This window comes from Apostichopus japonicus, chromosome 14, assembly GCF_037975245.1.
Source record: "Apostichopus japonicus isolate 1M-3 chromosome 14, ASM3797524v1, whole genome shotgun sequence".
NCBI classification, from domain to species: domain Eukaryota; kingdom Metazoa; phylum Echinodermata; class Holothuroidea; order Aspidochirotida; family Stichopodidae; genus Apostichopus; species Apostichopus japonicus.
Genome location: NC_092574.1, coordinates 26,530,884 through 26,544,126, shown reverse-complemented (window position 1 = coordinate 26,544,126; position 13,243 = coordinate 26,530,884). Strand labels below are relative to the sequence as shown.

Genomic DNA, 13,243 nt, shown 5'->3' with positions numbered 1-13,243 from the left:
TTGGGTACGTTTAAACAATTTATCAAATAAACTTTATAAACTTTTTTATTTGAATGTAGAATAACCTTTTCAGTTTTGGTTTTTGTCTCTTTTGCAGAATTGTCGAGGATATTTGACCCATACCGCTTATTCAGCATCATGGATTCTGCAACAGATACAGAGGTTCATTTTGACCCGTCCAAAAAGCCGGCTGACGATGCCGTCACACTGCGACTAAACAGAACCGAGTCTTCAAGGAGCCAAAGAAGACGGAGTTCAGAGGCGAGCAAAAATAGAAAGACAGGATGCTGTCCAAAGTTATTTGAGAGAGCTTCGGGATCCTGGTGGAATCCCAAGTTTAATTCCCCGATCATAGAACAACAATTTCTGAAGAACTGCTTTTCACAGGTTCGAAGGCGGTTTCAAACTTCGCTTGTTTACTTTATACTTGTGACCGTTCTCTGGATTATATACATACCCTTGCACCCGATCTTTGATCCGGCATTAAAAGAATGCCGTTGGATTCACTACGAGATCGCGCTGGGATGCTTGTTAGCTTTCTGTGTGTTATTACTAGCGCTTACAGCAACTAAGTACTATGAGAAATGTGTTATATTCCTGTCCTTTGTCCTGGCGTTTATTCTATGCAGCCTGTTAGTGATGTTTACCGTGTTCAGCATGAATGATCCGAAAGGTGCTCAATGCAATGGACAAGTCATGAGCAACATCGCCACGTTTGCGCTAGCCGTGGAGACGATTCTCATGACCTACACAGTCATGCCGATATCATTCTTGTTGACCGCTCTGTTTATGATCGTCTTCTCGGTAGTCTACGAGGTCTTGTACTTTTACTCTGTCAGGGAATACACAGACATGCTGGCAGGGAAGATCATCACCAAGCTGTTACTACACATCTGCGTGCACGTCATGGGCACCCATATATTCTTCATGTCGCAAGTACGCACGAGGAGTACTTTCATGAAGATAGGCGAGGCCATCGTGGCGAGACGTCAACATAAGAAAGAAAAGCAGGTCAAGGAGTTGACCATTCATGCGCTTATGCCCACCACCATCGCAAAAGAATTGCTCAGCCGGTCAGAGACTGAAGGGGGAAGGAAGCAGACTATCTTTCGGCCATTTTACATGAACCGTATGGAGGATGTCAGCATCCTGTTCGCCGATATCGCCGGCTTCACGCAGATGAGCGCCAACAAAAGTGCCGAGACTCTGGTGGGTTTATTGAACGACCTCTTTGGCCGATTTGACATTCTCTGCGTCAAGAACAAGTGCGAGAAGATTTGCACCTTAGGTGACTGCTACTACTGCGTTTCGGGATGCCCATTGTCCAGGACGGACCATGCGGTATGCTGCGTGAAGATGGGTCTGACAATGATTGATGCGATCAAAGATTTCTGCAAAGCCAAAGGAGAAAAGGTGAATATGAGAGTAGGCGTGCATACAGGGACCGTCCTCTGTGGTATCATCGGTAACAGGCGTTTCAAGTTTGATGTCTGGTCAAATGATGTCACTATCGCAAACAAGATGGAGGCTTCTGGTGAACCGGGAAAGGTCCACGTATCTGCTGAGACTGCAAAGTTCCTGGGAGACCAGTTTCTGCTGGAGGAGAGCCCAGCTGAAAAAAGACCCCTCCTGCTTGGTAAATATGAATTTTAATTTTTAATTTTAAACTTATTTTGAATTTTGTGTAGTCCTGCATGTGCTTCTTTTTTGCCATATTTCTCTGTTTTGAACTGTTCTCTTGATTGTCTTTTCATTTGTCATCAGCACTCATTAGCTTCTAAGATTACTGATTTCAGTTCATTAGTGGATACCACCGTGATTCATCAGAAGTCAATTACTCCATTCATAGATAACTTTACAAGGGCTCCAGTTATTTGTGGAAACATTTATTGTTGTGTGAGAACATTGTTCTCCATGAAATTAGGGAGCAACATTTTTAATTAAGGACTTAATAGACAAACTACCTATCTTCAGAAGATGTACATTATATCTTTTCTTGCACTATTTTTTTTTTTACCCATCAAACCTTTTCTTACTTATGACACACATTGGAAGCCGAGAGATAGATCTAGCTCCCTTAACTGTACATGTAGTTGAGGAATGGCACTTTAAACCAACTACTGTGCTCTACCAGCAACCTCAAAGTTGTCAAATTAATAACAATTCACAGTAACATGTTGCTTAAATAGTAAGTTTTTCTTGCACAGACTTTCTGCGATTTTACTAATTAATATAGTTAAACTGTAGTAGGTATGTAGAATATGCAGTGTTCAGTACTACTGAAGCATTCAGCTTCTTTCACAGATACTGTAACTTAGATACAGTTTGATGGCTAATTTGCCTTGACACTGTATCACAAATTTGTTGTGAAGGTACATTATCATGAGGACTTAAGTACAAGTAAAATTCCCCTTGTTACTGTCAGTCTGTCAGGACCACAAACTGTGCAAAGCTTTATGTGGGAGTACAGGGACCTAATCTTACTTTAATACATCTAGATGTCTAACTGGATTTTCAAACTTCTTCAAGTTTGAGTTTGAGCACAAATCAATGATTTTGAGTTCAGATTCCCTTCTGGCTGTAATAAGAGTACATGTACAACTACTGTACTACTGCATAGTGTACTACAGTACTGTGCTACAGCGATAGTTTACAGTACAGCTATCGGGGCTGGTTTTGAAAAGTATGACGCTTTCCTTTAAGATGTATGAACTTTTGTGGCATTAAAGTAAACAAACTTACAGTTTTGTATCTTGTACTCAAGTGTATGCATGTCAGGAGGTTGTTAAGTAATTGTGTTTTCCCTCTTATCGTTTATGTTGTACAGTAACGTTTTTAACTCACTTCAATGACATTTAATATATTCAGGTTTGATGTTTATATGGATCATCAAAACAGGACTGATGAATGTCAATCATATTTGACCTTAAGGTGACCTGTATCGCTTCCAAATATACTGGTAAGACTCATATTGGTCAGGTATGGTCAAACGTTGTCTGGTTTGATTGATTTATTTCGCTCCTCTCTTACCTGTCTCCCACTCCACAATTGCACTTTCCTATCAACCTAACTTCATATTTGGGAACGTTTTAGCACTGCGCCCTCGCTCCCTGGGCCAGGTACACTAATTCCTCCTTCCGTATCTACCACCCGGAAGTTACTAGACGTGTTTTTCCACAAAAATTTTGCTTGTGATTATACAACTATTTTTGCGTTTTTGGAATTCATCTTTGGATAATTCGACTACTGAGACCTTCCTTCGTCGCTGTACCAAGAAGCACTCATAAGTATCCTTTTAATTATGTACAATTTCTGATTGCATGTTGGGGGATTTCTTGCCAAATGCTGAAGGAATGTATGCAATGGTGATGTCATGTGTGTATGTCTGTGACACTGTGTACATGTGACATCCGCTTGTAAATGTTATAACTCTAAAAGTGCAATTTGGATGAACGTCAAACTTGCTATGTACTGTAGATTGCCCTTGGTGAGTATATGGTCCCTTTTTTATTTTATGGGGGTCAAAAGTTATTTGAGATCACCAGATGCCAAACTGTAAACCTTGTAAACACTTTATCTCCAGAAGCCTAACCTTGAAGGTCAGATACATACAGTATGTGGATCTCCCTAGTGAGTACAAGCACCTAATGGAAAAGGTGGAGTTCAATGGTCATTTGAGGTCACCAGAGGTCAAATTGTGAAAACCTTGTAACACTAGTATCTCAAGAATGGGTATATACAGTAGATCTCCCTTGGTGATGTTTGTAAGAATAAGTTTAATATATTCCAGCAACATTCCTCTGGTCACTTTTGTTGGCAGGTACTCATTGCCGTGACTATTCTTTCTGTAAATTGTCAAGCTCTTTCCTGTAATATGGTACTTACATGCATCCATAGATCTCCATTAGGCAGCTGTCACCCATGACAGCTCCCAGCTGTCCACACAATGCGTTCCAGAAGTTGAAGAAACATCACTTCGAATGTATCGAGCTGATCATAGTAAAACGAAAACGTACTAAGGAAATTGATGACTAGACCATGTCTCACCAATCCAGTAAATTCTGTATGTTTGATTTTTAGAAAGCTTCCTAGAGATTTATTTCTTTGACTCTGACATGGTTTTATAACGTCATTATGAAGTCAGTGATGAGCCCTGTTTAGTTGTCCTGTCTTTGGTATTTTCCTTACATGGTTGTTGCTTCTGTTGTCACATCTCCAACCATTGGCAAGGTAGTGGTGAATAACACAAGTACTTCCAGTATGCTATGTACTTACAGTCTAAGTTGGGTTCATCTTGCCTTTGTACTCTGGATGTATCATGGAACCAGTAATGAAATAAAACCAACACCACAAATTGAGTAAATTTAGTTCCTCTGTCGAAAGGTTTCCTCAAGACCATTGAGAAAATGAAGATGAAGAAGCTACAGTAGAAATTTGTGGCTTTAATTGTGGTGTATCATGGATTGGGACTCATTTTTGCCAGTTAACTGAGGGCATGCAGTATGAACCCGTCTAGACTGGGGTCAATTTCCTCCCCCCCATCCCCCCAGCGCAATTTTGGTTTCATTTGCACAGTGTAAAGAATGAACCAGACGTAACCAAGATCGCCTTTCCATCGTCAACACACCCCCGAGGATATGTATAGATTCGGCTGTGTTGGTCTTCTACCAGCCTCTCGCAACTTTCACGAAAGGTTTCGTTTGGAGAGATCCGTGTGCAGCTTACGTAAGCCATGTGGACACTTTACCAACAGGTCTGCGAAGGAATTAATTTTCTGTATTTCCCCCCCGGAGGCATAGCTACTCTCTCGTCTGTCCAGCGTTCTCCGGTTTGATTATATGCACAGGCTGCTCTGTCAGATTGCAGGCTTGACATTGAATCTGACCTTCCTCACGACTGAGGTACTTCTAAATCTGACATTAATTTGTGGATCAATTTATTCCTCTCGGTGATTTGGGTAAAGTGAAAATGGCCGTCCTCAAAAACCTAACGCTTCACGGTCTCTTTAGAATGACACGTGAATTGGCTAAGAGGAATCAATAATCCGCGCTTAAGGAATTTTGAGAAGGTGGCTGGTGGCGGCGGACATGTTGCAAGTGATTGGCAAATATAGTGTGGTAATGAGTTTGTTGTTTGAAGTTTGGCAGGGAATTTTCGGGGGCTCGTACAGGTTTACCTTAAAATATAATTTGTTAAATTTAGACCAAGAAAGATGTGCACCTGAGTGCAGAATTTTGTTAAACTAACAAGTAGAAAATATGATATTATTTGTAATTTTCTTTCCGCCCCCTACACAGCGAACAGAAATTGCATATTTGTTGTTCTTAAGACGATGTTAAATTTCACAGTCAACTTAGAGCTTAAATAGGGAATAATTTAATCTTGTTTTAATATTGCATAGCACTGTTGATGTTTGTAGGTCTTGATGACAGTAAAATTATAATAATTATGAAAATAATAGGAGCTGTCAGAAAAAAGAACACTTTGCATATTTGTGAATATTGCAGCTTTTCTTGCTTAGATTTTTGAATTCCTGATAAGTTACTTCCTTGTTGGCCAGTGGGAATTTTGAGGTGATATTAGAGATGAGCGTTTTCAGTCTTTAGTTAAATCTATTATATGCTAATTGGCATAGAGTAAATTGTCCTCTGAAAAAAAAACAGATTCACAAGTACTAGAAGCTTACAGATTATCTGAATCTAATGAATTGCAATTTATACTCAACAGGTAACAAAACTTACACAACCAAAATTTTCCAATTAACATCTCTCTAGGTAAAACTCAGCAGTGACCAGCATTACAGGTGTTCTTTAGTATCAGTATAGATATATTCTGTGTCCACCCTGATTAGCCTACTGTGATACAAACCAACGTCAGACATTACACTTTGTGAGGTTATGAAACAATATTTGTACACTGTACTTCAAATCTTACAGTTCAACAATATGAATATTAATAGTTGAATATGAATGGCAAAATTTAATTGTGTGTACTTTGGGTAAGATTTGACTTGCACAAAAGCCATAATAATTACGTTGTTCATTGTGACAGTAATGCTGAAACCAAATCATGATTTACTTGGCAAAAGACTTGAAAATAGAATGATGTCATATATTTTGGGCCAGTCAGCATACAGAGCAAATGTGTGCAACAAATAATTTACTATATATCTTTCTACAGTACCCAGATGCATGCTACACATAACTCTGTGGACTACAGTGCACATTAATCCAATAAACAGGCCACAGGTCATGACTGTTGAAGATGTTGGGTTTGCTTTAGCCACCAAATAAACCTAATATTCCGTGTACAACTTAGTTCTACAGTATTTATATCCATTTGAAATTATGTGTAACACTTTAAATTATTAACACTCTAAAGGTAGTCAATTGCTAATACATTGGATGTGTTTATATGGAGCTGCCTTCATGAATTTGCTCACATTTTAATCCCAGCGGCCTTGTGTGACTAGAGAGCTATTACTAAACTGCAGAGGTAAAAGGAAAAAGAGGGGGGGGGGGGGAGGGAATCGTAAAACTCAGTGTTACTGTAACACACATACAAATGACAGTTATTACTAGAATAGATCAAGCTTTCATTAGAAGTTTCATGCATTCTGTTTTTCTTTCTAATTGAGGCAGCTGGATTTTTTTTTTTTTTGTCGTGGGTGTAAGTTTCTCCTTTTGCTGGATGCTTCAGGCTTCTTTTTTGTGATAAACACTACTAATAACAGCTGAAAAACATGAGTATTAATTAGTACAATAAATTTATAGATTGAAATGAAAATCCATCCTAGCATTTTTAATCATTTAAAAAAAAATGAAACAGGAAATTAAAAACATTCATTGAAAGTTCTACACAAATGAGGCAGGAGTTACAAATGGCAAAGTTTAAGAATGCCTGGAAAAAGCTCCCCTGGAATATATTCTTCTTCATTTTAAAATTGATTAGTATTGTTGCACCTTTGCATGTTTATTACTTGGTACTAATGAAATCTATAATACAGCTATAGTGAAGGTGCAGTCAAATCAGAGGTAACAAGCTCCTGCAATTTTAAGAGGTTGAAAATCATCTGAGATTGGCCTTCTTCCAGGGAGGAATTTGCAGTATATGTTTGTAGCAATCTATATTTAACATCTATTTAACATCTATACTGATTGTTGGTGTATCTTTTACAAATTTTATAAATTTTCTCTATTGTGAACTACTCATTTTATGAGATGTTTGTAGAAAAGTATATTTATAAGTATATATTAGTTTATAGGCAGCTACCCACAAACTTGGAATTTCTCTTCCCCCTTCCAAGATCATTTAAAATGAATGTCCATCAAATATGCTATGCATACAGCATACAGTACATTTATGTAGTCACATGATCTCAAGTTTGTTGAGTGTTTCCAAGGTCCAATACTGGTCAAAATGTAGGATACTTAATCATGTTTGTTTGTATTATATTTCTTCAATTGTTTGAATTTACTTTGTTCCTCTCTCCAGCCTATTTATTCATTTTCTGTTTTTACATAATTTAGTCTTTTTTTATTATTTGCCAAATGTCCAGCCATCCTCCAGTAGGATGGCTGAATTGATTGCTGGCTTCAAGCCGAGCTGATCATGCTTGATTTAATATAACTCCTCTCACTTACCTGTCTACTCACAACTGCTCACTCGTTTAGATACCTTGTGAAGAATGACCTGGTAACCTTTGACACTAATCTCCCCTGTTGACCCTGGTCAACATACCTCCTTATTCTACCACCCAAACTGCCTAGCCGTGTAGTCTATAGAGCAGTTAACTTAAGATTTCTACAGTTTATCTTGGCTGTCGGTAACCAACTTTCTACATTTTGCTGCTTCAGAAGTCAGAAATCCAGCAGAGAATGGCTCAAGAGCCCCATGATAAGTATCATTTATTTTTGTTATGAGGTGGGGGGGGGTGTGGTTATTTCAGCTGGGTAGATTTCCTGTGCCTTTTCCATTGACTTGGCATTTATACTTTTTTATTTTAGCCTTAGGAATACCTGATTATATACAACTTGAAAAGCTCATGAACTGCATTTTTTTATGTTATTTTTGTTTTCAGTATTGAATTGTCACAAGCTGCTTTATCAACTTTGGTTATTTTTGGTGACCATTTCTCATATATAGCTCATTTCTGAAGAGTTGTCTTGCTTTTTGTGTGTTCACGGTTCAGTTGGGCCACACATACATTGTTTTACTTTGGTTTATAGGTTTATTTGGATAGCGTTCTGTATAATGCTTTTAATGACAACTGTTGGACATTCATCTTCTCTGGTTTTCTATCCAGTCAGTTTGTCTACATATGTCTGACTGCTAACACTGCTCTTGTATACTAGAAGTCTCCTTCACCTCCTTATAAGATAGTGACCAAACCAAAACTGAAATGTCTCCAATTAGCAGAGCCAGAAGCATCACATCACTCTCTCCGTGTAGGTATTTCATCTTGGAGTGAATTACTTAGTTAGTTAACATCCCTGCAAACTTACCTGTCTCCTCACCACCTATGTACTGCATGAACATACATACAGTATGTAATTCTCCTCTTCTGGTATCCTCTTACCCCCCCCCTGCCCCCACCCCTCACCAAATTGGCAAGTGTTGCTTTGTTTCAGTTTCCATGATTAATCAGTTGTCAACTTTATTGGTTTGCTGGTTCACTGATAAGAGAAAATTGTTTGATGAAGTAGAATGTTCCACCGAGATAGGAAAGTCTATAAATAGTAGTTGTGCAATACACTAAGATCTTCAGTAGATTCAGCAGATGAATACCTGCAATAGTTTTTTCTCAACCAGCAGAAGAGCTAGTGTGGTAGTTTTGTGGTAATGTAATTTGGAATGTTAATTAAAACATAGAGTTATAGCTTATAGAGGGAGGAGTGGTGCAGGTGGGAAGATGTGCAGGTGGGTGGGAATGGCAGGCGAAGGTGGAGATATTGCAGGAAGGAAAAAGGAGTGCAGGTGGGGGAGGATGGCAGGGGGATGTGGTGAAAGGAATTTTGCCCTAGAGAATGAGATGTGTTGAGTTTGAAAGTAATGTGTACATATTGATAAAAATGAATTGATTGAAATTCTCATCTGAGCCTTTTTTTGATTCACTGTTAGTTCCTCTGATACTACTCAGTTGTCCTTCCCTGTACATGATCATTTCAACCCAACGTACTACAAGAACCGTAGGGAAAATTAAGTCAGATTCCTTTTTTGTACCCCTTACCCTCTTAGTGGGGGGAAAACTTGCGACTGGAAATGTTGAGTGAGATGAGCATATGTCTAGGGAGTTTTCTGCATGACAGGCAACACAGTGTGTAAACGTGACTATACAGTATGGCAGGTAATCGCCTACTTCAAGTTTTACATGGTAGCTCTGTTATGGATGGAGATGTTAACATTCACCTTTTCTTACCGGTACAGGTTTTCTAAGTACTCCTTTCTACCTAGTAATGTATCATTGCGGGGTTTGTTCTTGGCATGAATTAATATCCCGAATGTGACAGGTTATCGCTACAATGGGAGGAAGGAATAAGAATAGGAAGGAGGCACTTTTGTGAAATCTCCACGCAGCACTATTATTATAGTGCTCTTGATATGTGTGTAACACTATAGTCTTTAACGATTTAAGTAGCAGGTTGCCATTTTCTACTGCCCATGAACAGATATTCACTGATGATCTTAGTGCTATGCTCATATACAAACTCTATGAAGTTATCGCTTTTTCCAAGAAAGTCAAGGCAAAGTCATCAATAATTTTTAAAAGTTACATCAACATTTCTGAAGTATGTGAAATATGAACGTATTCAAACAAACTGCAATTACTGCATGGTCAAGCCATGTTAGACGGTGAGCAGAGTTACTGTACAAACTCAAAAGCAACTATCTGCTTTCAATAACAAATGTTGGTAAAAGAAAAGTTTCCAAACTTGAATCCAATGATGGCTTTCTAGACCTTTAATTTCCTCTTTACTTTACGGACCAGATTTATTTTTGGCTAGAAAATAAGAAGCCTGAAATGCATACTGAATGCTTGCTTGGCAGTACAGCTGATATCTATTTTAAGGTGCTTGTAATTTATGTTTAAACATACAGTACTGTTGAATTAATACCACTCTGCAAGAATCATTCCCTTCCACCCTTTTTTTTCTGGGGGGGGAGGTTGGGGGGGATAAATTTGCAGCTTGCCCAAATAACTTCTCTGCCTTTCTCTCTCTCATTCTCTCTCTCTCACTGTCTCATTCCTAAGCCTGACTGTGTGGGTGGTATGTATATATATAAACCAATGAATCAAAGTGGTGGATAGTACCATAGTCTTTAATTTATTGCGTGGGCTTAAATGGGGTAACACACTTCTTTCATTTTCCAAAGTGACTGCTGACATGCATTCAAATCTGTCAAGTATGTAGCCCGTCCCCCGTTTATTTACAACTTTGTAACGGGTCGATGCTTCAAGGCATCCATTCTCTAGTTTCCCAGTTTCATTTTCTCTGAATGATTCGGTGACATTTCCTTTACTGCAAGTAGGGTTTATTAAAAAAGAAAGAAGTTTTGAGATGTGTTTGAACGATATATTTCAAAGTTCTTACCCTTTGATCTTTATGTACAACCCTTTTTGTATTTTGAATTTTGAACAGATGTTGATTTAGAGCTAATTGGGGTAGAGCATATAAACCAAAGTAATGTGGGCCATTGATGAAGTAATAAACTGCAGTGAAGGTTAGTCTCCAAGAGGACAACATGGTTGTTGCAGAGCTATGAGAAACAGGAATATGAGAGCTTAAAATGTAAGAGAAAAAAAAGAAATTTAACAAACTGCAAATAATAGCCTGTGTAAGTAAAATATATATGAGTGATGTTTCGATCCTAGTTGGGTCTTCTACAGACATGTGTATTTACATTAGTGTCTATGAATTATGGAGAGAAATTTGTGATTAGCTTGAGACACAATCCAGCTGACGTCAGGAGTACAATGCCCATGATGTGTTGTAGACAGTACTCTGTACTCAATGTGGTATGGATCCTTTATGAAGCATGTCCTTGTTGGAAGTGTAAGTTTTAAGTCACTGTCCATGTTAGTTCTCGTAATATACATTTACTTCAATGCTTGGTTGCCTTTGAGGTCCCATTTCTTGCCTTTGTGGAGGGAGGGGAGGGAAAGGGGAGGAGAAAAGAAGGGAAGGGATGAGGGAGGGGTGTGGTCCTCATTCACTAGGTCATTTTGAATCTTGAGCTGAATATCATAGTTCATTGATTTTAACATAGTGTGGACTTGTTTGTAGGTGATGTTTTTCATTTGAATTCTCTTTTAACCAAAAACTTCCTTTGCTTTTTGAAGAAGTTTCCCAATTCTTTGGCAAAGTTGATGGGATGCCTTTGTGTAGTCAGTTAAATCCCTGGAAATGTTTTTGAAGGACTGTTTTTGTATTAACTGAGTTGGGCATAATGTAAATAAAGTCGCAGTATTATCTAAGTCCTACAACAGTTATTGAGGAAAACTAGTGTTATTGTTTTGCTTTAATGTAAACTGGCATATATATTCTTATAAACTTTCAAGTGATATATGTCTCCCAGACATTTCAGTTGCACAAATATTTACTGATTTTTGTTTGAAGTGCTCTAGTTGAATCAGACAAGGTTTTTCGTTTTGTAAAGCCTACATACATACTTACCATAAATCTTTATACAGTGAACAAGACGCCTGACAGCTGCAGTTCATTATCGAGAGTAAGAAAATGCAATATTGATTTTGTTTCTTGTGGATGGTGCTGAAGAAGTGAAAATTGCCAATAGACCTTAAATGATATAATTACTAACCTAATTTTCCACTACTGTACATACTGTAGGTCAGGTTCTTGATTCAACTTGTTGTGTTGGCATCTACAGATTAATTTCATATACAGTTTATATTTAGAACCTACAGTAATTTCAGCCACAAGTCGATGGATTTAAATGTCATTCGATTTCAGACTAGAAGGTGTGTGAAGTCCTGGATCTATGGAAGGCAATGCAAACTGTATAACTTGAGTGTGACATAAGTCTGTCTAAACCTACAGCATGCCTCCAAAAGGCCTTCTACTGTACATATCATGATATGCAGAATTTAAGGAATATGCAAATCATACAGTGAATATATACATCCCATATACATTCCATGTACATCCCACATACATCCCATGTACATCCCATAAATCCCATATACATCCCATAAATCCCATATACATGTACATCCCATAAATCTCACATGTACATCCCATAATTCATACATCCCATGTACATCCCACATACATTCCATGCACATCCCATGTACATTCCATGAACATCCCATATACATCCCATGTACATCCCATATATATCCCACATCATTCCATATATACATCCCATTTACATCCCACGTACATCCCATGTACATCCCATGTACATCCCATATATATACAAACCATATGTTTTGTAGTTTCTGTGTACATTATATCATGGTACACATCACCATAATTCAGAATTACTCTCTGTCTACAGCACCGTTAATATATGAAGTTCTGCCAGAATTCTATCACCTCGTCTCGTCTCGTTGCATTAAGTGTTTATATGTAATTCGCTCTGTGGTTAGTGCCCTGTATATATGTAAACATGAAACCAGATCTCAGGATGATCTGTTGAGGCTTCTAATTTTCTGTGAGCTGCAAAAATGTGCAAAACCACAAAGTGGCTATTTGCATGCAAATTACTCACAACTCAGTACCTGTACAATCAGTTGAAATATTCGACATATCCTCAGACTTAGTCCTCAGGCATACTCCCTTGCTGCTAACTTTTAAGTTCTATCATTGCAGTAGGGAAAAAGATAATAAGGGGGGGGGGAGGTGAAGGGGGGATAGACATCACATTCCCAGCTATAGTGCTTATGCATTAGTATTGCCATAAATCAAGACGCATGGGACAATTGGAAGCACCTACTGTACTGTATCTTTTGATTTGATAATTTGTTATTCCCTGTGGTGAGTTTGTTTCTCCCTTTAATGTAATGTAATGTAATGTAATGAATGTGTTTTAGATGGGTTTGACAAGAAAAAGGTTGCCCGTGCTATTCCTTCGAAAAGAATTTCAGAACGTCTCAAGTCTTGGATGAACGGTTGTTTCATTGACAATTGAATGATGACGATATGAATCGATATGAAGTTGTTATGTAATACACTCATGGCTAAGAAGAAAGAATGATTCGTTTCTCTTAGTGCATGTATGC

General features: G+C 38.1%; 1 protein-coding gene across 2 annotated transcripts in view; it reads left to right on the top strand.

Moving 5' to 3' along the window:
* The window catches only part of LOC139980365 (adenylate cyclase type 9-like), a 78,696-nt gene that overhangs the window by 11,558 nt on the left and 53,895 nt on the right, over positions 1-13,243 (top strand). For both annotated transcript variants that reach the window (XM_071991991.1, XM_071991990.1), the window contains exon 2: positions 98-1,636. In XM_071991991.1, coding sequence (XP_071848092.1) covers positions 139-1,636 — 1,498 coding nt within the window. In that variant the 5' untranslated portion in view covers positions 98-138. The remainder of the gene's footprint in view (positions 1-97; positions 1,637-13,243) is intronic.